This window comes from Saccostrea echinata, unplaced genomic scaffold (genome assembly GCF_033153115.1).
Source record: "Saccostrea echinata isolate AGI-Se365-2 ecotype Australia unplaced genomic scaffold, CSIRO_AGI_Sech_v1 ptg000006l, whole genome shotgun sequence".
In the NCBI taxonomy this organism is placed as follows: Eukaryota; Metazoa; Mollusca; class Bivalvia; order Ostreida; family Ostreidae; genus Saccostrea; species Saccostrea echinata.
Genome location: NW_026889755.1, coordinates 15192650 through 15220143, shown reverse-complemented (window position 1 = coordinate 15220143; position 27494 = coordinate 15192650). Strand labels below are relative to the sequence as shown.

The window sequence follows — 27494 nt, the reverse complement described above, 5'->3', positions numbered from 1 at the left end:
TAAATGATAAAACCACTCTTGTAGTAAATGACACTTATCACTTTTTGGGACTTTCAGATCCTTTAAAGAAAAAAAAAAGAAATGGTGATCTATAAATAACGGAAAAGAAATACATATTGCAAGTTTTTATGGACATGAATTATGAACAGAATATTTTGCTAGAAAGAAAGATGGATATTAATATACTGTTAGGATAATAAAAATTCAGTTGTTGTTTGTGTTAAATTTTGCATATTATCAGACATGACTTGGAATAAGGATTAGTATGTAAGAGTCCTTAAAAGAAACAAGAGAAAACACAATGAAATTACGTAGCACTCCCTAAGACACATAAAGTTCTTTATTAGAGAAAGTCGTGTATGCCTGATCAAGAATCATTGAATTTTTATATTCATTAAACAGTATGTAGTTTCTCATCTCTCGTTCACTGATTTATCGCATATGACGTCACAGCAGTATGGCCAAGAAATCCGATTGAAATTTGCATATCGCCGTATTTGAATTTCAACTCTTTATTTCGCATAAAATATGCCTACAGCAGCGTTTATTATATTCAGTAGTTTAATAAATAAAGTTGTAGATAAAAAATTTTCCATAAAATTTCGATTTTTTGAAGAGCATGCTACAAGTCCTTTAACCTTATATTAACTTATCTTCAATATCTCTCTGCCAAACATCAAAATATGAAAAGATGTGTCAGACTCTGTGGTGTCTTTTATTTCGAGTTCAATGCAATATCACGAATCAATGTATAAATGAAATGAATATTGTCAATTTATACATGTACAACTAAATGTAGAATAAAAGGCCATAGCAAGATTCTTCTACTTTTCATGTAGGAATAAATTCATCTTCATAAGATTTTAATATCGGTAAATAAAGGAAAACAATTAAAACCCATGAGAATTTCAACATATTGTTGGAACACCTGGTCTCAAGTTTGCCATAGAGCAAGTTAAATGTTGTACCTAAAACATCTGTAAGAATAAATGTGGGGATAAGGAACAAAAATCAAGCTCAAAAGTCCATGATAAAAAATACAAATCATGAGCAGAGCAAACACGGGCCTCTAAAAACATTAGAGGTGGGATCAAGTGCCATGGAGGAGTAAGCATCCCCTACCGACAATAAGAAATATTTTTATCATTTCAATCCTTTGTCTTATTAATGAACAAGAATTTAATTGAATAACAATCCCAAACAAGAAATCACTTTCTTAAAATTTTATCAAGTTTAATTTGATAGTCTATTTAACCATTAACTTATTGTAATTCAGAGTTTTTGTTATTCGATGGAATTTTTTTTTCCAGTTGGTTTTCAGTTTACAAGCTCTTCTCATTAACCCAGTCCAGTGTTTTCCGCCGCAATTTATTTTTTATTTTAGCAACATTATTCAATATTAAGAAAAATCGGTTAAATGAAATTATTTTTAATAAAAAAAATATGCTTGATGACATCTAAAAAGGGTTAACACATGAGTCAAGGTTTTGAAATCTGAGTTTATCGGGACACAGTTTGTGGGCTGTCAGATATGTACTACTTCACTTACTGTTCTTAAGGAGTGTGAAAAGGGTAAATGGCTGGAAGGCGTTGAATTATCTATTTCATGCCATTTTCATTTATTTAATGATGGCTTTATAGTGTATCGTTTATTACGAACTTTAGACAAATTCATCATGGGTTTGTTGTTGTTTTTGTTTTTGGCATGTAGTTCATCCACCCGGCAAATCAACTAATAAAATGTATGAATTTAAAAAAAAATCATGAAGCATCAGAAAGGGTTCTTTTATGTCGAAAACACATTTGCTCGCTAGATGACCCCATATAGAGCCTTTATAAAGCCTGATGTACAATGATTATTACCAATTGTTCAGTTGAAAATGCTGATTCAAACGTGTTTCGTGTTATTGGTATTTTGGAACTCTATATTTTCTGTACCTTTAAAAGAGAAAGATGAAGGTAATCTGTTTTTTTGAAATTGCAATTAAATAACATATTTAATTGGAAGATATGCACTTATGATTTTTTATATATAATTAATCGTAGAAATTAATTTCATTTATAGATGTACATGTATATATATATCTCAAAATTATCATTGAATAGATTTCATTAAAGAAGAAGTCCGAGAATTACTGGAATTTTTAAAGGAAAGTGAACCCGAAGACATAGCTGCGGTATTTAGAAGTTAAATCTTTTCTTATTTATGTGAAATTAACATTACTTATAATCTGAACATTGAACAAAAACTGTATTTGAGTATTTTAAGATGTTGACACTTATTAGTGAATTTGTAACCAAATAAATTTCCCATTTGAGCATTTATTTTACAATCACAAATTCTTTTGCTATCTTAAGTGTTGTCATATTTACAGTCACATGTTATATCACATGTTTCGGATGATAATTCTGACTCAACCTTTTGATTCCTTAAACTTATAGCTACCAACAAAGGAATGGAGAATGGTATTAATAACATTAGTACCTTAGTCTTTGTTTGTAAGGCTCATTATTATAACTGTATTTCAGGAGAACTTTTATTTCTATGTCTGGAAATGATTCGATCCAACTTAGACTTTAAAAAATCCAGTCAACCATGGTCGATCTACCATCCCTATACTGGATTCCTAAACTTCATAAAAATCCTTCCAAACAAAGATACATTGCCGGGTCTAGCAAATGCTCTACCAAGCCCCTATCTTTGCCTCTTACAAAAGTATTAACCGCTGTAAAGGAGAAACTTCAGAATTACTGTGGTGCTACGGAATATTTTAGAAGTGGTGTACATCAGATGTGGATTCTCAAAAACTCATAAGAACTTTTAGAAAATTTAAAATCACCATTTTTTTCTAAAGTCAATAACATCAAAACGTACGACTTTTCTACACTTTATACACCCATTCCTCACGGTAAATTAAAACCCAGGCTTTATTATAGACAACTGCTTTTTCAATAAAAATGGAACTCGGAAATGTTCATATCTTGTTGTTATCAACAAAATTACTTTGTATAAATCACTCTGATTCTACCCAAAAGTACTTTGAAGTTGATATTTAAAAGGATGCTGGAGTTCATCATTGACAACATATATATAGTCTTCGGATGAATTTCGATGGGCACTAATTGCTATTAGACTATTGTTTTGATATTCCAATGAAGCAGAATTTATTCAAAAACCTACATGAGAAGAAAACACTTGCTGAGGCCTTCAACTCGATATTCAGATATTTAGACTACGTTTTATCAATTAACAATTCCATTCATATGTCTACTCGGTATATCCCACTGAACTCGAAATAAAAGATACCACAGAGTCTGACACATCTGTTTGACTGTATGACAAAGGAGGTGACTTCAGCGTTTCCATCTTCAACGTTCCTTATTTGTGCAGTAATATTCCGTTATCACTTGCATATGATGTTTACGTCTCCCAAGTTATTCGATACTCAAGAGCATGCTCTGAGCACGATCATTTTTTTTTAACCGAGACAGGTTACTAACAGAAAAGTTGATGTTACAGGGATTTCAAAAATCTTGTTTAAAGTCAGCATTTCGTAAATTCTTCGGTAGTTATAATGACCTTGCTAACAAATTTAATATATCATCGGCTCGTATTTTGACTGTCGCGTTTCATACAAATTGTTAGAACTTTGATTTTATACTAAATTTGACTGCTAAATGCTCCGTCTACCTGATCAATATATAGGGCCCACGGCGGGTGTAACCAGTCAACAGGAACCTGATTCCACCTCTGGAATTTCCAGGGGTCTGTGTCTTATGCCCTGTTTACAGATTTGTATTGTTTGAAGATTTTTTGAGATCGATCACTGTTGGTTATCGTCACCTTTTTCATTCTATAAAAATTATTCGATCAATTTTATGTAATTTTTTTCAAATGTTTAGTTTAATCTCGTAAAACCTGATTTTACATTTTATGAAACAAGCATTTCTCCGGTATAAAATCATCCTTTACAACAACAAAGGGTATGACTATGTTTATATTGAATTTGCATGAAAGAAGATAAAAAAAAATGAATTGTAGTTTTGTACCATTGATGATTAGACTAATAAATATCTTGATTTAAAATAATACTTATCAACATTTCAATGCAGGGCCTGATGCCTCCAAGGGTTGTAGCATAATCGTCTTCAGTTCTCTTTACATACAATTTATTCGCTTCGTAATTTTCAAACAAAAATTTCGATTTACAGGAGAATATGTTTTTGAAAAGTAATTTTTAAAAATCTTGTTAACATTTGTAGGGAAAAGTGCAATTTTACTCAGATTTTACTAGACACTGTCGGGTAACAAATGAAAAAAGATTAGTCCAAATATTACCGAATATTCACATTCCATACTCGGTTTACTTCTAAGCTACATGTACTTATATACTTCCATGTACCATGGATCACAAAAATGACGCCACAATGTATAAAGATGTGTAAGAAGAAATATCTGTTTTAGAATATTTATATAAAAAAAATATAACTATATATCTTAGTATACATTTAAGATGGTAGATAAATATATATGTAAGCATTAAATAACTTTTATGTCAGTGCTATCAATAATACTCATTGTGAATCCACATCTTGAAAATGCGCTGACGCACATTACTCCGAAATTATTTTGATTCGTTGGGGGGGAGGGGGGTTTGACAATTTTCGGTGGTAATAAAAATTTTACTGGTTCGCGGGGACGTAATTTTGGGGTAGTAAATGTATACAAATAATTCTTCTGACGAAGCTATTTTTGGTGAGTATCTACCCAATAAACATAAAAACAAAAGAGTAGAATTACTCTTTAAATGCTTCTTAAATAGAATATTTTCGGACATATCATATTTTGTACTCATTTGACAGGATTTTTTTTTTATCTTTCTTATCTCTTTTGCTTTTTATTATCAAAATTTTTAACCTTTTACCATGCTGATTTTGGAAAAAAATTTCTTCGAAAATAAATTTATTCTGATGTTGCATTGTGTCATTTAGAGAATCGACCACGAAGAGAAAGGAAGGAGGCTTTTCAAAAATTACTTTGGTCAGGAGGGTCTTGATTTGACCCAAAAAAGAAAAGTCAAGAAAAATAAGGGACAGAAATCTACAGAGGAAGGAGGTCTGAAAAAGCTTGATAATCAGGAAAAACACAGTAAAATGATCGACGAAGAGGTAAGGACTCTCTCTCTCGCACACAGTATTCTACATACTGTTAAATTCAGAGAGCAAAATATCTTAAATAACGTTTTTATAAGAGAAAATCTATCTTATACTTACATCTAGAAAAATAAAAGTATAACTAGCAATAAAAGAAAATATTTCCTATTTCATTTCTTTGAAAAAAAAAATGCACAATTATGAGGAGCATGCACATTTTGAATAGAACGTGATACAAAACTTAAAATATAGCATCAAATAGCTGTGAAGACCTAGAGAGGAGAAAACAATTAATAGCAATTTTAACCAATATCAATTGTAAGATATTCATAACAATAGAGACAAGGAAAATCATTATGTATTAAATCGTGTTTACTGAAGTGAAAGATTAAGGTTCATCGATAATCTGATAAGAGAGATAACTCTTAATGACATATATGTTTATTATTCCTTTATAAATTCGTCAAGTTGAAGTGTATTTTTTGTCCAAGTCTGTCTAAAGCTGTGCTACAATTGTTTGTATTTTACTTTAAAAATCCTTTTTTTTTGAAAATCATAAGAGTTAAAAAAACAATTTATATGAGTGAGCAGAGGGTTTATGAACCTTAAGACATTGTCAATATAATTTCTTTGCAGGAAGTTGACCCTGACGACGTACGGTTAATGGAGTTACTGGAAGGAATGGCAGTAGAGAAAAACGGAAGGGTTTTCAAGGTGAGCTTAACCTATCTGTCAATCTTTAAAGACCCTCTATAAAATATTATAAGCCTCCGGATATTGACTCGGTTGACTAATTTTTTTTCATAATTGAATAAACATGGGCAGTTTAATCAATGAAGCAATTAATTGAAGCCCGTATAATCTGATGCCCTTAGGATAAAGTCTAGTCATTTAAGCGGAGCCTGAACTAGTGTACCACATAATTGTTCGAAAATAAAACAAGTGTCATCAAATCTAGAGCCGAACAAGAAATTCATCTCTTAATACAGTTTTCTATCAGAGAATAAAGTTTGACGATATGAACTTTATGATAGAAATATTTCATTTAAAAAAATCTATTGCAGATGTTTGGGGTTAACTTTATTTTCTTCTCCCTCTTTGATTTATATACAGGGCTCCATTAGGATCATCGTCGTACGTGGGTTACATATTTTATATACATATTTTACAAATGTAATTATTAAATTAATGTATAAATTCTTATAGAACATCGTGTATTACGATGAGATTTTTTTTTTAGAAAGAGCATTTGTATTTTAACCTATGATTATTTTCCTTTTGCCCTTTTACTTGTTTTATCATATATTTGTAGAAAAATGACCTAAATAATGATTCATAAAGTTTGATTTTAATAATTCAATACTATTGTTTATTCTAAATCGCTATTACCCCCCTCCCATTTGCAAAGTTTTCTTTTGTTAACAATGAATTACAATAGAAAACAATAGTTTACAATAATCCATATACAAATCTTTACTTTTTGTCTATTCTCTACTATGACACCTGATTACTTTAAAACTTTGCACTAGGTATCAATTTTAAAGATTTAGAGCATTGATATACAAGTACTTGTATCTCGGATTCCATATTCAAAAAACATAAAAACCAGGGATATAATTTAATGTACTATGCAGCAATATCACTTTAAATATCAAAAATTCACATTTAAGTATAAGAATTAAAAAAAAATATTCTAAATATTCCATTCACATATGAGGGAAAATTGAAATTTTGATTTACTTCGCCATGAACTTTGATTAACTTTGGTATTTTAATATAATTTTGTTATCTAAACACTTTAAATTCTTTTTTGGTTAAGCCCCCTATGAAATATTCAGTTTTATTTTCCCCCTTTACCCAGTATAGAAATTTTGTTTTCTTTTCTTTTTCTCTAAGTTATTATGAATGAAAAGAAAATATTTATGTTTCGAGTGAATGTATAAAGCTTTTATATTTTGAAGGCCAAAGGTTTGCATCCCGAGTTGTCAATGATTGCAAAAGGTCAAGGTATGGACAAGCACCCCTTTACCTCAGAACAATCTCAGATAGAGCAGATATCGGGAGATCAGGTACTACTAGTATTCTAATGATTTTGTTCGAGTGAGAATCTCTAAACACACGGTTAGTTTCAATCGTATCTGCATGTACAATCCTCATATAAAAATAATATCAATGTCATCTGCATCTACAATTCTCATATAAAAACAATATCAAAGTCACCTACTCTTACGACATTTTTTTTTATTTGATGGCAAAAGAAACCTATTTAATATGTTGCGTACAAATGCTTTTGGGTGAATTAAAAAAAATGACCAAACGCATATTTATCAACCCACACTAAAAATACAGGCAATGAAAATAGATTTCTATGTCTCAGCATTTGTCTTTAGATAGTGTCTAAATACCTGCCAAATATCTCGTTGATATCTCAATTAACAAAAAAGTTATGCCCAAAAATGACGCTAAAATTGTCAGGAGTGCAACACCTTTTTGTGACATTTTGAAATTTCAATATTTTTTGGAGATCTGTGAAATAAATAATAATGCTTTATGTTGAAATTAAAGACTTTCCTGATTATATTCAAAGTATTGAGCTTTAAATGTAGGCTGTAATAACTTTTGTTTAATTTGTTTAATCAAGTTGTGGTCATGGCTGATGTTTAAAAAAATGTTATACCATGTCAGGAGTGCAACAGAAAAAATGTAGTGTTGCCAAAAAAACATCAATTGTAAAATTCTGAAAGAAAATTAAGACAAAAAAGAATTTTCGAAGTGTAAAACAATAACTGATATACATTTTAGAACTTAAAAATGTTATATGAATCACAAGCAGCATTAATTAGAGTCAAGTATAGGTGCATACCCAATAATGTCAGGAGTGCAACATTTGATGTTTTGCTCCCAAGCATAAAAAAACTATTATCATTATATGATTTTCTGATTTCTATTTGGAAAAGAAAGACACAAAGAACATTTTTACCAAATAGATTTATCAATTACAGGATCTATCTGTGCTTCAGATCTATATTTCTATGGTCAGGAGTGCAACACATTTTTTTAATGATTCAAATTGTGTGACGAAAACACTTCTATTCATGCTTAGAAGTATTCATTAATTAATAATGATCTTTTTGTATAATTTAATACTAAATTATTGACAGTTTTATTATTAAAATCCTTCCTTTTTCAATTTTATCAATTCAGATGTGTTTTTATCTTTTTTGTGATTTTTTTTAATGAATGTAAAAAATAAACACACTAAAAAATTGTCATAAAATTCAAGTACTAGTAATTCCTCCTCAACTTCACTGAAACAACAGAACAAGTTCTTATGTAATTTTCACTTCACAATTCTACTTTAAAGGTCCCAATGCTTTTGGTCAGGAGTGCAACAAATATGTTAGAATTATAAATCATCCAATAAGAATAAAAATAAAGAAAAAATGATGAGTAGAATTTTTCTGGTGGGTTACTGTGCTTGTCCTCTAAAGGAAAATATGCTATAAAATATATTTTATCTTCAAAATATACATTTAAGCTAGTTTTTTGGCATAAATAGGGAATAATTCCAGATAAAATACGAATTTCAAATACTTTCATCAGTTTTAATTATGACGTATTGGACTATAAATATTGCACAATTTCATTACCACTTGATGTTGCCAACACTTTATGAATTTTTGTGTTCTACAGTTTTAATTTTAAATTTTACTGCAGTCAGGAGTGCAACAAAACTGCTTTATAATTATCAATGCTTTTTAACTATCTTTACTAAAAAATAAGTTGAAAAAAATGTTTGATACTATTTGATGTTCAAAACAATATGTCTATCAACAAATTACAGAAATTTTCTAGTCAATTCAGGGAATAGTTTTCATCATTTCACATATAGTTTTATATACAATTTATATATATTACACTTTGCAAATAATCATGTGTTAAAGTCTTCAAAATATGAAAAATCTGCCGTAAACGATCAAAAATATCAAAACGACAAATTAATTTACAAAGTAAGAATGGGTTATTGTGTGTTATAATTTTTAAAACAACGTTAAATAAAATACACATCAGATGTCAGGAGTGCAACACAATTATGTAACATAGGGTCACTTCAAAATCTAGTATTTTTTTGTAAGAGAACTCGTATATAAAAATTCTTTTTTGGCTTAGATTTAAAGAATTGGCTTGAACAGACAAAAAAGTGAAATTTGGGGAATTTTATTGCTTCATATTTTTTTCATAATTATTAAAACTTTTCAAACCAGAATTGAAAAAATAATGTAAAATAACAATCAAAAAGCCAATTTTTTGTCACATATACAAGAGAAGATACTCAATCAAGGTCTAGATTTAATCATTTATACCCCTTTTACCATTTTGAAGCATAAAAAACTATAATTTCTTGTGATTATGTATTTTAGAAAGGCTTTTAAGGTGTAATGATATTTTCTTTTTCAAAAGAAATTTTACTAATAAAAATTCTGAAACTTTTTAATCCAATTGTCTATTCTATTGCCACTTCAGGATTTTAAACTAGAATGCATGTGCAATATGATGATATAAGTGAAAAATATGTTAGAAGTAGTTGAATTTTTCCAAAAAATTTCAGTTTGGTGGTCATTTTTTTTGAATTCACCCTTTTACGATCTATTGACTCTGCGCTTCAGGTACGCAGAAAAAAGAGAAGTTTTTGGAGGGCAGCTTGGAAGTGGCCGAAGAATATCGTTCCTTTTGATATAGACAACAACACTATAGGTAAGCCCATGGTATGGTTCCATAAAGTGTACTAGTATTTGTTTATTGTCACTGAAGTTAAGATGACATTTACAGTGTACTTGGCTTTAGATTGGGTCTAATTTAGTCAGATATATGGATTTCAAAACTGCGTTCGTATGGATAATGCTAGGAAGTGAAATTGCAAGCTTTTTTTAAAAAAAAAAAAAAAAAAAAAAAAAAAAAAGAAGCTGTCCATTTTTCACGAATTTCACTCAATCCGAAACATAGAAAATATATATATATTTTTTAAAAAAGAATTCAAGACAAAACCTTGCAAAAGGTGTGGGGGGTCCTTTTCGATCTTGTTACTGAGGTAGCACTGACTAAGACATTAGTTGAAATCTTAGAGTTTTAATTCACTACCACTTTAACAACCATGGCTGTATCGGAAAGTTTATATTGTAATGAATGTTTATAGATCTATAATATCTTTTGTCATGGCAATAACTATTTCCCGCATTAAAGGCCTGTAGTATCAGCAACATGTATTAAAATATTTACTTGATAAGATAAAAAATAGCAAGAATTCATCACAATATAACCAATACATATCTTGAAGACATCATGGTAAAATGATGCTTTCTCAATAATATTGTGGAAAGCATCTTTCTTCCTGCTATTCATATATAGAGAGCCAACATGGGTAGGTACCAGATTTTCAACATTGTATCAAACCATACACTTTGCAGTTGCTTGAACAATATTCATGGAAAACTCCCATGTTTTTGCAGTAAAAGAAAGCAGCTACACTATCTTCAACAAAGCAGCTGAACTCTTTAACAATTTAACCTGTCTTAAGTGGCTGCCTTACACACCGGAACTAGCAGAACGAGTGGGTCACAATAATTATGTACAATTCCGTGATTCCGAGTAAGTATATAGTTTAGATCTATTTAACCAGAGTTCTTTATAATCTTGTAAAACCCTACTCTTTTTTAAATTTTGGATGTTATATCTTGGTATGGAGGCATATATACCCCCCCCCCCCCCAAAAAAAAAAAGGAGAAAAAAACTGAATTCAAATTTTCTGAATTACCCCCCAAAAAAACTTTTTTCATAAACCATCTGAATTATTTCTAAACCAGTTTGTAATGGGGACAGATATTTTGAAACAGCCTTTATGATAGTAGCTTAAAAAGAGAATATATTTGACAATAGTCTCCTTATATACAATTTTATCATGCAACAGATCTAAATGTATTTAAGAAAATAAAAATATCTAAAGCACTTTTAGTCGAAATACTCATATTTGAGGCCAATACGTAAATTTGGTTTGTAATGTACCTTTTTGTAGTGGATGTTGGTCCTATGTTGGGTACATAAGAAGCAGTCCTCAGGTGATTGGAATGTCACAGAGGGGATGTATGAGTGTAAGCTTATTAATGACATAAATTATTGATACATCACTTAAAATATCAAGATCTGAGAGGAGAAAATGTTTGCGCACTAAAGAGAACTTTCAAACTTTCTGTCAAAGGACCTCTTGGTATTCTTTTTATAATTTGTTTAGTTTTGATAGTTTTTTTTATTTTTTGGATCTCTGTTTAAAGGAAGAGCAAATCTTAAAACAAATTCATACAGTCTTTCATTAAACAGAAAAGATATGTGAAATATGAATTGTGAAGTATGAACTGTTTTTTGAAGGTTGGGATAGCTGTGCATGAGATGCTTCATGCCGTGGGTTTGATGCACGAGCAGTCACGCACTGACCGTGACGACTACATACGCATGATCAAAGAAAATCTCAAGCATAACTTTCACAATGGTAACATGGCAAAGACTAGCACTTTTGACCGCAATGCATATGACTATGAAAGCATTATGCAGTACGGTTTATGGGTAAATATCTATATAATGATCATTTATAAACCCAGGAAAAAAAATTCATTCATTATTTTAATTTTGAACCATGTTTTCTACCCCATTAAGATATTATAAAAATTATCAATAAATTAGTTTTGTGATAAAATAAACATGCTTGTAATGTTTATCTGATATTTTGAATCTCAATTTACAACACTGCTCAATTGTGAAAACTTAATAGCAAAAAATATAAAATGAATTATTCGTAAAAATTTACCCATTTCAGTCCTTTTCCGTCACTGGAGGTCAAACAATGGAGTTTTTGGACAGAGATCTGGAGTTTCTGGCTGGGACGGGGGCCGGGGTCGGTCTTGATTTCTATGATGTAAAGGATATAACCGCAAATTACCAGTGTGCTGGTGAGTTTCTGTTGACTTAATATTTTAGATATCAACCGGTTTTCGGGCCTTCCAAAAGCTGTTGACAATCTTTTCCACTCACTTATAAACAAAATTGCCTTCCCGCAAACATTTCCTGCAAGTCTGCTCCAAACATTTGCTGCAGACTTGCTGAAATGAGGATTAAGTAGGATGACAGCCTATACAAAGCCTTTATGTTTGCAGCAAACATTTATGCAAAATTGGTTTGCTACAAGTCTGCAGCAAACATTGGGTTTTCCAAATATGGAAACCATCTTTGGCACAGTCATGCATATTATCATTAAATTCGCAGAAAAGCTATACCCTGACCTTATTATGAAGACAATTCATCACATATGTCTGAAACTACCATGTAATATGATGGACGTTTCTTATAGTCTATCTTAACGTTAGTAGATAATGTTCCCATATAAGTATATGATTGAAATGTAATATAAAAGGTTTACACGCATAATTATTATGTTTATGACAGAAACTAGACACTAGAACCCTTTTTCATATGACTGTTTAATTAGAATAAAAGAAAAATTATGCTCAATTACCAATTTATGTGAAAAGCATTTCACAGACATTTATAATGAATAAATAATGAATACTGCATCTGTAGGAGAGTGTGTGAACCCACCAAGGTGTGAGAATGGAGGATTTGTCAATCATAACTGTGTCTGTTACTGTCCAAAAGGTTACCAAGGTGACACGTGTGAAAATGTGATCACTGATGATGGTAATTAACAACTTAATTAACGATTGAAGTATCACAGAAATAGTAATTGTTTAATGATATGAATATACATGTATATGCTATTTAAAGAATAAACTGAAAAGAAGCTTACTGCAACAATGTAGTTTTTGGGGTTCTTTTTGAAACAGAAGTAATAGTAAGGTAAATTCAACTTAAATATCTTTTCCCTCAGAGTTTTAACTTTTCTTTTGTACAGTTGTATTGTCTTTCTTAGTTATTGCACGTTCTCTTTAAAGTAAAATAATAGTTTCAATTCATATCAGTGAAGTATCTTGAAAAAAATGACCATTTGAGTATTTTCGAAGACTGTGGTGGAATGATAGAAGTTCCTCTCGGTAAAGATGTATTTGTGACGTCACCAGGGTATCCAGTATCTTACCCAATTGGAAAATTATGTAGATGGGGCGTAAAGGTTGGTATGAAACTCTTCCTCACATGTTTTTTTTTTCAAAAACTGTAGTCATATTTGCATTTGGCTGAAGTTAAACTTATTGCGTTGGAAGAAATTTTGATTGAATTTTATCTTTTAAAAAAACTACAGGCACCCGAGGGATGGTACCTTCGAATGACGGTAGAAGAACTCCACCTGGCGGACAACAATTTGAATAGATGTTACCATTGGCTGGAAATCCAATATAACCTGCCAGGACAGACAGGAATCAAGTCAGTACTGTAGTTGTTTAGTATACTTTAAAATACGAATAATTTAATTTCGAGAAGTTTGATTAAGACTGTGTCCACTATATATTTATGAGATATAATAACCCAACTGAAAAATTTCCATAAAACTAGATGATACTTTAGTAATGAAATATTACTACCGTATAGCGTGTTATTTTAGCGGGGTGTTAATTTTGGCTTATTTTGGCGTTTTGATAGTGGTCTCAAAATTTTAATCGCTAAAATATTCAGTGTTCGTCTTAGTGTAATTTGGCAAAGAGTTGGGACCCTGAGTCCGCGAAAATAAATTACCCCAAAATTATTGACATATCTTTAGCCAAACAAAACGCTGAATTTTACACCCGCCAAGAAAACCCGCTGTATCAGTACGGTGCTGACTTCTCTTGATCTAGATATGTGCATGGTAAAGGTAACTAAAATAATCTACACTTTGTTCAAGTTGACATAAACTCTTCCAAACTAAATGCATTGATTTGTTTTTGAATCTGTTTTAACAACGCCATATTTTTTCTTGTCTTGGTGAATAAGTTTCACATTTTCTTTTTAGTGATCAAAATTAGTATTCTGCTGTGCATTGTGGTTTCTGAATTGCAAATCTTTCGTTAAAATATCTAATTTATAACACATACGCATACTTGAATGTCACAAAAAAATATTCCATTGTAATGCGTGTGTGTGTTTAAAAAACACTGAAAGAAATTTGATGGGAGAAAGGGAGTGGGGTGGGGGCGAGGCTATACCAACCTTAACATTTTATAATCTACACTACACTGTTATCCCACAAAATCTGAAAATTACATAGCAATTTCTTTCGAATCAAAAGTAAAAAAAAAATATTTATGGATATTAGCGTTATAATACTGCACTAACATAGAAATGGAGTAGGCCTGTAATAAATTTTTATTTTATTGACTTAAATTTATCACCAAGTCTTAAGAGTATGCTCTGTAAAATTAAAAATAGATTCACGTTTATATGGTCAAATTTACCACATTTAAAAGTTTTGATTTTCGGCTTATATTTTTTTTTTTAAATCAAATTTGGATTTTTTTTGGTAATATACATGTACCACTAAGTCTGGAATTTCTCTTTCTCTGATGAAAAGCTATAATTTCTGCAAATGGGTTAATTTAAAAAAAAATGACCAAACATATATTTTTCAACCTGCACTAAAAGTACAGGCAATGGGAATAAATTTCTATGTCTCAGCTTACGTCTTTAGATAGTGTCTAAATACATGCGAAATATCTAATTGATATCTCAATTCACAAAAAAGTTATGCCCCAAAATGATGCTTGAAATGTCAGGAGTGCAACACCTTATTGTGACACTTTGAAAATTCAATATTTTTTGAAGATCTGTGATAAAAATATTAATGGTTTATGGTGGAAATAACGACTTTCCTGATAATATTCAAAGTATTGAGCTTTAAATGTAGACTGTAGCAACTTTTGTTTGACCAAGTTGTGGCCATGGCTGATGTTAAAAAAATGTTATATCATGTCAGGAGTGCAACAGAAAAAATGTAGTTTTGCCAAAAAAAAAAAAAAAAAAAAAAGTCGATTTGAAAAAATTTGCAAAATCAATCAAGTCAAAAAAGAATTTTCAAAGTGTAAAACAATAACTGATGTACAATTTAAAACTTAAAAATGTTATATAAATCACAAGCAGCATAAATGAGAGTCAACTATCTGTGCATACCCAATAATGTCAGGAGTGCAGCATTTGACGTTTTATTCCCCAGCATGAAAAAAAAACTTTTATCAGTATATGATTCTCTGATTTTTATTTTGGAAAATAAAGAGACAGAAAACATTTTTACCAAATAGATTTATCAATTACAGGGTATGTTTGTGTTTCAGATCTATGTTTCTATGGTCAGGAGTGCAACACATTTTTTTAAAGATTCAAGTTATACGATGAAAAAACTTCTACTCATGCTACGAAATATTCTTTAATTAATAATGATCTTTTTCAATAATTTAGTACTAAATTATTAACAGTTTTATTATTAAAATCCTTCTCTTTTTCAATTTGATCAATTCAGATGTGTTTTTATCTTTTCTTTGATTTTTTTAAGAATGTGAAAAACGCAGATATTGAAAAATTGTTATAAAGTTCAAATAATTCGACCTCAACTTCACTGAAACAACAGAACAAGTTCTGCTTTAATTTTCTCTTCACGATTCTACTTTAAAGACTCCCATGCTCTTGTTCAGGAGTGCAACAATGTTAGAATTATCGCTTATCAAATATGAATAAATATAAAGAAAAAGAATGATGAGTAGAATGTTTCTGGTTGACCTCAGTTGCTTACAGTGTTTGTCCTGTGAGGGAAAATATACTATAAAATATATTTTATCTTCTAAATATATATTTTAGCTAGTTTTTTTTGTATTTTAGAAAGTGTTTTAGGATATAGTGATATTTTCTTTTTGCAAATAAAGTTTTACTAATAAAAATTCTGAAACTGAAACACCAAGTGTTTTTTCTATTGCAACTTCAGTAATTGCAACTAGAATGCATGTACAAAACGATGATATAAGTGAAAAATATGTCATGGGTAGTTGAATTTTTTCAAAAAAATTCAATTTGGTGGTCATTTTTTTAAATTCACCCAAATGTGAATAAGCTTTATTTTCTGTTTTACTTATATGACCCGGTTTTTGTGAGATTTTACAATTACGGTTTCTGTTAGATTTACAATTATGCTTGACATTTCTGTGCTGATAATTTACTTGAAAGCTTTTCTGGTTTGTTCATGAAGTTATACCCTAAATTTCTGATGATTAATTAAACTTTCAAGATAGATCGGGGATTTTTTAACTTGAAAGAATGTGATTCTCTGCTGGTCTGTTATCTGAACTTAGTTACAATAATTATGACCATAAATTTTGTTTCGTTTTGTTTTATTTACTAAAGTACTAATTTAGAGGTCTGGTAAATAAATTATCAATAATTCAGCTTTTTGCTTTGTTGAATTGGAAGTAAGCCTTCTTTTCTATTCAGGCGCTGTGGAGATATTATTGGTGATCAGTGGACGGGATCCAAAGACAGTCCTAATTTTATGACGATTACATTTGACAGTAAATTTGTACAGGACAGACCCGTAGAAAAGGGCTTCAAACTCAGGTTTAACGCTGTTGGAAGAGGTTAGGCTAAGCATTTTATAAAATTGAAAGAAATTAAATTGGGATTTGTCTATAGCATACATAAATAAAACATACTAAATCTAAGTTGCACATTAATATTTAAGTGGAATAATGGTTATTTACTCGAAGAAAAGTTACAGGAAATAATATTGCCACTTCCACTTTTGTTTCCAGGCCTAGTCATAAAATGTAAGAAAGTCTCTAGAGAAAAGGGTCATATTTAATAATTACTGCGAGAATTCATACTCTGCTCATGAGAAACATTGGATAAGATTTTTCCTTTACATTTATGTGTTGAATTTTGGATGAAGTCTGTGGTCCACTCTGATTTCTTGTGGGGATGGGAAACTTTTATGTTCATTTCATAAATTGATTTATCGTTCCACCCAAAAGGGCATTGAACGATTTCTCGATCTTGATTTACCCTTTTACAAAGCCTTGAGGGTGAAACTAGAATATACCCGGTGTGGTATTCGTTAGGTAAATGTCTGATTCTTTGGTTTATTTTTCTTGTCTGTTATTTAGGATGTAAGGATAACCCTTGTGTATATGGTACTTGTCACGAAAGCAAGATGGATTGCCAGTTTACGTGTTCCTGTTATTCTGGTTTTGAAGGAAAGTTGTGTGACAAAATGTCAAGTAAGTTATTTTTCTCTTACTTATTACAATACAAAAATTCTTCGTCCAGAATTGTATGAAAAGGACATGGTTGGAATAGTGGACCAAAAAGGAATAGAAGTTAAACGGTGGATCAAAAATGAATAGAAGTTGGATCCATTTAAAGTGAAATACTTCACTGCCTATTGAGACTCTAAATGACTGAGACAATATACGTGAAAATAGCAAGTGTAGTGTTAAGTGAAAACAGATTAAACAAAGTAGCCATGTTGGGGTCAGAAAACTTCAACTGGTAATTGAAGCATCCTAACCCTATTCTGGCCATTGAGGATCTAAAGATTTAATGTATAATCACATATTTTCAATAAGACACATGAAGGGAAGTAGATATATGAGTATTTACCTATTTGAATTTGGATGGTGTAACTCTTTGAAAGTTGTCAATCCCCCCCCCCCCCCCAATAACGTCTCAGACATGGTTTACAACATGTTGCTTAGTGCCTCGATGTTCTTTGCATTTGTTAGTATACTATTTGAATCCACATAACTAGAATGGACATCTAGAAATCATCTCCACTTGTGCATTTCATACGATTACGTGTACATCAATCCATCTTCGTAGATGCATTTCACCTTTAACGATTTAGTTAAACCTACACTGAACATTTGAACAGGTGATGCCACATTTGAGTGTACTTTTGAAAAGACGAAATGTTTCCTAGACAACACCAAAGAAGGAGACGACTTTGACTGGGCTGTTAACTCGGTAAGTAATGTCTGTAATTTATACTTTGTTTATTCTAAATCAAATATAACATTTTACGCTCATTTTTGTAAATAATTATCTTTTCATTGAATTAATTTAAATCTTTACTAGGGCCCAAGTAGTTCACAAGGCACAGGGCCTGATAAGGCACACAAAGGAAATCGGTACATTTTTGCAGAAATGTCAGACCCTCGAGTCAAGGGAGAAAAGGCATGGCTGGTGTCTAACTTGGACCTGCCAGGTATTTCTATAAAAAATTCTAAGTCCCCTTACTCAATGAAATTTTTGGATTGAAATTTTTGGCTAAATACTTTTAACTTGTTTATATACATATATTTGTCAACTTTAAACTTATGCATAGCACCATGCAGACATAAATATAATACACAATTCTTGTGCTTAAAAGGCATGATAGTGGAAGGTTAGTTTTCGTTAATTTCTGTTGATTTTACTCAACCTAAGGAAGATCCATATTGAATTAGAATGCATACCATCAACTTTAAATTAAGTGATATTTATTTTCTGATATGAGTTTGACAAAAGTTTTAAGTATATTGTACTTGATTGGTCCTCCGTTTTGCGAGATCTGATTCTTTTGTAGCCTCAGAGAGATGCCTTTCTTTCTACTACTACATGTTTGGTCACACGGTTGATTCACTGAGTGTCCTGATCTCCGGGCAAAACAGCTCTCAGAGCGTCATCTGGTCTGAGACCGGAAACCAGGGCAGCAGGTGGAAATTCGCTCGTGTCAATATTCAGCAATTAGAAAAACTGAAGGTAATACGTGATCCACAAAATATTCAGATTATAACACATGGATCTGATAATCTATGCATCAGATCATCCTTTAATTAACTTTTTAAGTATATATTTTTCAAGTTTTTATAGAGATTCAAACTAGCAATGAAAACGTGTGCTCTGGGGATATAAGAGTATCTTGACAAAAAAGTTTGACCATAAGAGTATTTTCGAAGACTGTGGTGGAATGAAAGAAGTGTTCTACGAAAAACAAATCTGAATTCGAAAAAGATTATACCTGATTACGTTATTTATGATCAATATTTTTGTTAAACTAGATTGTGTTTGAAGCTGTTCGTGGTGAAGATTGGAGTAGTGATATTGCCTTAGATGACATAGTTCTTACTGTCGGAGCATGCGTAAATGGTTTGTATTTGACATAACCATGAATATGTTATAAATACAGAAAAACGTCTGAATATATTCATTTTGGCATAAATATAAAATCAAGTCTGTCAACTTTGACTTATGAGAATCAAATATTATTAAGTTGTGTAAAGATAACAAATGTTGAATGTTTTAAGTTGAATATCAATGGATAGTTGCTAATTTATGATTTATTTTGCGTTTTTTTTCTTAAAAGAATATATATCTTTCTGTCTTTGTATCTATTTACGTAGCAATATACCTTATCATATGCATGGAGTTTAAGTCTCCCAGTTGATTCGATATGCAAGAACATGCTCTACGTACGAACAATTTCCAAAACGAGGCAAGCTATTGACAAATAAGTTGATGAAACAAGGATATCAACAGCCTCGTTTAAAGTCAATATTTCGCAAATTCTACAGTAGATACAGTGACCTTATCAGCAAATACAATCCTTTCATTAAGTCGATTTTTGACTGGCGTTTTTTTATGCAAATTGTTAGGCCATTATTTTCATACTGAATTGTCTGCGGATTATTCCGTTTGCCCGATCATGACAAGGGGCACACGGCGTATGTGACCGGTCGACAGGGAATGCTTCCTCCATGGCTTTTGATTCCAGCTCTGGTGTTTTAGTGGTCCGTGTTTTATCTACTCCCAATCTATATTGTTTCAGTGGACTTTTGAGCTTGATTACTAATCGTTATTTTCATAATTCATCTAAGTGTCCATCTTTTACTAGGTTCATCCATTCAACTACATCGTTTCTTTTTTGTGTGTGTTTCCCTTTTGTAAGTCTATAAATACAGGTATTAAATAAGGATCATAGGTATTAAATTCAATTGATAACAGTGTACAAGTGTATACATGCATATTAGTATTTTGTTTTCTATGTTACGAGGGTTGTCCGTAAAAGTCGTGGACAAATGGTATAATTTCCTGAATAAAGTCCGCACTAACAAAATATACAATAATATTTTATTATAAACCATGATTAAGTAAATATATAAAAATTAAAACAATACACACTATTGTATGATAGTTATAGGTGTAAATATTTGTATATACAATCCGCACGGCCCAATCTGACGTAAAGCTAATTTCATGACAACATCAAAAATTTGGATTTTGAATTTTTATCATATGATCATCAACAGGCGCTACATTTTCTTTATTATGCCACACTGCCAAGAGTGTGCAATAATATTTATGTATAGACCATAATTGATTTAATTTTTAAAATTCAAAACAAAACGGGATAATTTACGAGCGTCATCAATATAAACAGTTCGTATACATAGGCAACACAACCCAATCCGACGCTGAGCTAGATTTATAACAACGTCATGAATAGAAATATCCTATTTTCATCAAATAACAGTGTCTCTGAAATTGTACACACCGTTGAAAAGTCGTGTAAACCAATCTCAAATCAATGAACTAAATATATTCCAATAATTCAGAGTTGTTTGAATAAATACTTTGTCTCTGACTTCGTTTCAACCATATTTAAACATAATTTTATAAGACGTTTTTCCGTTCGGATGGCCGACGTCGCTTTTTCTGTCAATTTTTGAAACATATTTCTTGCGACTTTTACTTAATATTTTCACTGTCTGTATAATAAGGCGATACTAAAGATATCAGAAAATGACGATAGCCGCTTTATTTGTAACATATTCAATTTTTATTAAGCTTTGACTTGTTTTATAAAGAAAATAATCATTTTAATTAGAACACTTTAGTTCAAAGTTTATGTTATTTTAACCCTGGGCCGTGCGCACTATCTGCAACCTTGAAAGCCCCAATTTTTACAACAACAAAAAAAATTAAGTTCAAACAAATAACAAACAAACTATTCTGACTTTGATTTTAATAAAAAATATTTTGATATGCAATAAGTATATACATGTATGTAGAACCATTCATTTTGACAAAAACGTCATTGTCCACGAAATTTATGGACAACCCTCGTATATCCAAGAATTGGATTTTTTATCGGCCCGTTTTCGTAATTCCCAACTAGATTGGGTCTTGTTAAAATTGGCAGAATACAAACAACATGTCTAACGCTGTGTTCAAGTCTCTTAATTAATATGAATGATGATGTACTAAAGACCTACTCAATTTACATACATGTAAAGTCACTTTTTTAATTATAAAGGAAATGGCTTACAAAAAATGTAGGAAATATGGCCATTCAGTATGATTGTTGAAAATGTACATATCAGTCTGCATAATTTATCATAAAATCATTCTGTTTCTGAACAATTGGCAAAATACTAATCTTCATATTGAGGGTAATTGTTAACATTTTAATTTTCATTTTTAATAAATTTTCAATTTGAGTTATTTCCATAAACATGATAAAGAATATGGTAGCATCTTGTTTTCTTATCTAATAACAAATATTTACAATTTCAAGTTCTATATTAGTCTGTGTAACCAATTTGAGTTTGAAGAATTTTTTGTAAATATTTGTAAATTCCTTTATCTCAATAAATTATTAGCTGCCAAGCTTAATATTTTTCAAAGATAATGATTAGAGAAATATTATGACAATTATATTAAAAAAAATTTAATTTAGTAGCCTGGTCTTTGAAGTTTTGGCCTATCAATATGTACTAAATTTATCATTTCTTCAAAATTGTGCCAATTTTTAAGAGTTGTTTGTATGATCAAGATATAGTGACCTTCAATTTGGACAGTATTGCATGGTTTTTTGGCAGACTGGCTCTAAAATATAATTTACAACCTTTTCGAATATGAATTACAAGATTTTGCATATATATTAATCACACGCTTACGAATATGAATAAAAATAAACGATAAACTCAGTAAATAACTATACATGTAAAAGAATATACACCACGATTTTACGAATATGAATGAATGACAACTTTTCGAATATAATTCACAAATTCTTGCATATAAATCAAAAGATTTTGCACATAAATCCCGAGATATCTATGATATTGCATGCAACATTTTACAGAAAATAAAATTATTATCTTAGAATATATGTATGTCATGGACAATTAGAAAAAAAATATTCTCTTTTAATTACGTAATCAACACGCTAGAAATGATAAGAGAAAATTTGCATATGTATGAATCAAATGCATAAAACATTTTTATTTTTACAAAATATATTAAATTTTTGGTGACATACATGTATCTCTGAAAAACTGGAAGAAATTCGTTATTGTCATGTAAGAGTCCATGTGATTACAATATCAACCTTACATTGCAGTGACTGAAAATATTGAGTGTGTGAAATCAAACCGAGGCGGGGATTACAAAGGTAAAGTTAACATAACAAGGACCGGAAAGGCGTGTCAGCCCTGGGCAGACCAATCGCCCCATTCACACTCCGGCTATGCAGCCCTAGTCAATGATTCCAATTACTGTCGGAATCTTTACCCCCAGAGCAATGACTACCACCCGTGGTGTTACACTATGGACCCGAACGACCGGTGGGATTACTGTGACATACCTGCTTGTGGTACTAGTATTTGTTTTCAGTGTGTATGAAAATATCGTCTGTTTGACGTTCGATAGGTGTTGTTCTAATGATCTGTGCTGAAGATATTTTTTTTTAATTTCTTTCAAAAAAATGAAGCCTGTTTATATTTTTCAAATTATAAAAATATTAAAAAAAAGCACATTGACCAGTTAGGAAGTTTACTTGTTCGTAATGTTTTTTGTATTGCAAATATTGGTTATGTAAAATAAATCCCACCATTTTGGTTGTAGAATATGAAGAATGCAGACGTTCAAGTATCGGATACGAGTATGCTGGAAGAGTGAGCAAAACAAAGTCCGGGAAAACGTGTCAGAGGTGGGACTCCCAGTCACCTCATGAACATCCGTATGCGGGTCTGATGGCCCACGAGAATTACTGTCGGAACCCCAGGGGGAGAGAGCAGGAACCCTGGTGCTTCACAGAGGATAACTCCACACGCTGGGAATACTGTGAAGTGCCAATGTGTAGTAAGATTTCAAACAAAGTACATCCCTTCTTTTTTCTGTTGCCTCGTTTGATCCTGAGACTGGCGTTAGTTACTGGCGTAGTATATTCTGCAAAACTTGTTTTAAAGCTGAATATATACACGTGCAGCTGGCTTAATCCTGATATGTGGAATAGAAGTAATCTGTTTATAATCTTAGGCATACCTCTTCTTAGGTTTGCAATGTTTTCAAACAGGCAAAAAGCATTAGTTTAATATTGGACTTTTGTACATTAGATACACTCGTTTAATTTACATTTAATGCTGATATATAAAGATATATATCTTATCCGTTTCAGATGACGAAGCTCGGGAGTGCGCATTGCTAGCTCAAAATATAGATTACTTTGGACAAATCAACACAACCACAAGTGGTCGATCATGTCAAAGATGGGATCAACAGAAACCGCATTCTCATTCAAGTTAGTAAGTTTAGACGAAAAGTTAAAGATTACGTGGTATGAGCACTCATTCGTTATATCTCTATTCAGAATAAACAAGTTATACTGTAAATGTACTGTACTGTTATATTTGACAGTGCCGCTGACATCTGCCCAGGAGAACTACTGTAGAAACATGGGCGGTGAAGACCGTGCCTGGTGTTATACCACAGACTCCGACAAACGATGGGAGAGGTGCAATATTCCATCTTGTGGTAATATCCTCCATATTGATAAAAGATATATATATGATATATGCATCGCTGTTCTACTACTGTTCTACTATTGGTTAAAGGGGAAGGAATAAATACTAGGATATATACGAGTACATGTATTAATCCATCCTCCATGGCACCTGATCCCACCTCTGATGTTTTTGGAGGTCCCTGTTTGCTCTGCTCCCGATTTGTATTGTTTTAATGATCTTTGAGCTTGAATACTGTTCGTTATATCTCCATATTTTATTATTATATAATATTTAAGGTCAAATGATGCATTCCTCAGATATGTGTTTTGTATATCTTTGTAATGTTTAAAAAATGTGTAAAATCATATAACCTTATGCTTTCTAAACTGGTTTCAAATTGTCTTAAAAAAATCAAAATGCTAAAATTTTTGATATGATATTGCCAATTTAAGTTATTTGCAAAAGGATTATATAAGGAAACCATCATCTGGTATCTTGCACAAATATCTGGTAAGGCACCTCAATTTTTTGTGAGTAAACATATGTTAAAGTAGCAATACTTCAATGATAAAATCTTAGAAAAATTTATATATTATTTAGGGACGTATCGTCTGTCCTTAATCAATACTTGTATTTTGTTAGGTTCAGGGATGAGTTCAATCGGAATATAAAAGAAAATTACATTTTTAAATGAAGTCAATACTGTTTTTTTTAATAATCAGACAACCTAGCGTGTTTTTCAAACCCATGTTACAACGGAGGGACATGCACTAATAATGGAGACTCCTATAATTGTTCCTGTTTCCCGGGTTACCAAGGAGACAGATGTGAAACTGAGAGTCAGTATTTCTTGTTACTTACCTGTATAACCTGAATTCAAAATTAATCATTAGACATTAAAATTCCATATTTTAGAATCCACATCAAAGCATCATGTGGAATCACTTTAGCCAAAAACTAGTATTTAAAAAAATAACATGGGTTTCTCATGTATTTTAAGTTCCATTAAGGACGGAGAACTGTAAACGGTCCAATACCGGTTGGGAGTATCGAGGAACAATATCGGTAACAGTCAACAACCGTACCTGTCAAAGATGGAACGAAACTTCTCCACATAGACATAGCTTTACCACGTCAATGGCTAGTCATGAGAACTATTGCAGAAACCCAGATAAAGAAGCTGGCCCGTGGTGTTACACTACTGACCCATATAAACGATGGGAACTCTGCGATATACCGACTTGTGGTAGGTATACCGTGTCTGAAGCAGAAATATATCAGTGTAAGCTATTAATGGGAAATATTAATATTACATTTAATCGGATTGCTTTTTTTCATTTTCGATGGAGTTCAAGGATTTTTTATTTTTATGATATTCCAAACATCTCTCATGACTTTCGCACCCCGTAGTTTGGTATGTTTATGTAATGTATGAATATATAATCAGATATTCTTATTCATGTCCATTGTCCTTAACATGATATATATTGAATGGAAAACACGCAGGATAACATAATATGCAATTATTATTTAACTGTATGACCGAAATTATGAAAAGTGATCGATCAGAGGAATACCTTTCTTACCGTGCACTAATCTGTGTTCAAAATTATAACTGTGAAATGTATCACGCCAAAAAAAAATGTCCTCCTCACCTTAGCAATGCAATAGCCAGACCCTTTTAAACTTTTGTCAACCAAGATTGCAAGAAATTCAAATTGACTGTAAAAACAAGGAAACGGTGTTTATACCTCCAGAGTATCAAGTGGTATGACAACATTTGCTGACGAACTTGGCATCATCAATCTGCAGGTGTTTTGGGCCTTTGTACCATTTTCGTGTTCAGTTAATAAGTTTATACGAACCTTTTTCATGTTGCAGACACTCCACCATCTGAATGCTTAAATGTAGTTCGAGGAGAGGATTATTTTGGCCATGCCAACAAGACTAGAAATGGCTACACGTGCATGCGCTGGGATTCCCAATCGCCACATAAGCATGGGTATAAATACATAGGGGATCAAGGGAACTACTGTCGTAATCCGTACGGAGAAGAACCTAAGGGACCCTGGTGCTATACCACAGATCCCAACAAAAGATGGGACTATTGCTCTGTTCCTCTATGTGGTAAGCGACTAAAACAAGAGTTGGGAATATTGCTCTGTCCCTTTAGGTGGTAAGTGACTACAATAAGAGTTGGGAATATTGCTCTGTCCCTTTAGGTGGTAAGTGACTACAATAAGAGTTGGGAATATTGCTCTGTCCCTTTAGGTGGTAAGTGACTACAATAAGAGTTGGGAATATTGCTCTGTCCCTTTAGGTGGTAAGCGATTAAACAAGAGTTGGGAATATTACTCTGTCCCTTTATGTGATAAGTGACTACAACAAGAGATGGGAATATTGCTCTGTCCCTTTATGTGGTAAGTGACTACAACAGGATATGGGAATATTGCTCTGTCCCTTATGTGGGAATTGACTACAATAAGAGATGGGAATATTGCTCTGTCCCTTTAGGTGGTAAGAAACTACAATAAGAGATGGGAATATTGCTCTGTCCCTTATGTGGTAATTGATTACAATAAGAGATGGGAATATTGCTCTGTCCCTTATGTGGTAATTGACTACAATAAGAGATGGGAATATTGCTCTGTCCCTTATGTGGTAATTGATTACAACAAGAGATGGGAATATTGCTCTGTCCCTTTAGGTGGTAATTGATTACAATAAGAGATGGGAATATTGCTCTGTCCCTTATGTGGTAATTGATTACAATAAGAGATGGGAATATTGCTCTGTCCCTTATGTGGTAATTGACTACAATAAGAGATGGGAATATTGTTCTGTCCCTCTATGTGGTAATTGATTACAATAAGAGATGGGAATATTGTTCTGTCCCTCTATGTGGTAATTGATTACAATAAGAGATGGGAATATTGCTCTGTCCCTTATGTGGTAATTGATTACAATAAGAGATGGGAATATTGCTCTGTCCCTCTATGTGGTAATTGATTACAATTAGAGATGATAATATTGTTCTCTTCCTTTATATGGTAAGTCAAACCAAAAAAAGGTAATAAAATTAAGCTAAACTGAAAAAATGTAAAAAGATAATGTTTTATATCTATACCTTTTTAGAAATTTTATACATAGAAAAATGTAGAATAAAAATTTATCAACAATAAGATATATATTCCTAAAAATATGCACATCTGATAATGCATGCAACTAAACCTTCTGAACAATTACTCTTGATGATATATAAGCATATAATGTTGAATTCTTGCCGGAATTATTAATACAGGCTATTTAAGACGAACTTTTGTGGAATATTTTCTTTTTGTTTTAGGTGGGAAAATCTAACCCGAAGATAGATGTCCACTCTGTTTCAGAGTGAATCATTTACGCGTACTAGAAAAATGTACAGCACCTCTACGAGCGGAGTTCCCATGATGATAATATTTTTATCATTATATATTGATTAACAGTACCCGATCATTAAATCATTAACATTGTGTTTTGGATTGTTTTTTGATATTGAAGGGTTTAAGACTGGTAAAA

General features: G+C 31.6%; 1 protein-coding gene across 1 annotated transcript; it reads left to right on the top strand.

Annotated features, from left to right (window-relative positions):
• Nucleotides 1-1880: 1880 nt before the first annotated feature.
• Nucleotides 1881-26470, top strand: LOC133180432 (uncharacterized). Its single transcript, XM_061314960.1, has 27 exons — nt 1881-1959; nt 2107-2177; nt 4993-5169; nt 5791-5868; nt 7116-7223; nt 9822-9909; nt 10662-10800; nt 11225-11300; nt 11575-11769; nt 12020-12152; nt 12781-12897; nt 13221-13327; nt 13457-13578; nt 16606-16748; nt 17274-17387; nt 18041-18132; nt 18244-18373; nt 18734-18909; nt 19209-19296; nt 22553-22804; nt 23056-23292; nt 23609-23731; nt 23848-23964; nt 24659-24775; nt 24937-25182; nt 25818-26112; nt 26374-26470. The coding sequence occupies exons 1-27, from the start codon at nt 1881-1883 to the stop codon at nt 26468-26470; spliced, it is 3717 nt and encodes a 1238-aa protein (XP_061170944.1).
• Nucleotides 26471-27494: the final 1024 nt, after the last annotated feature.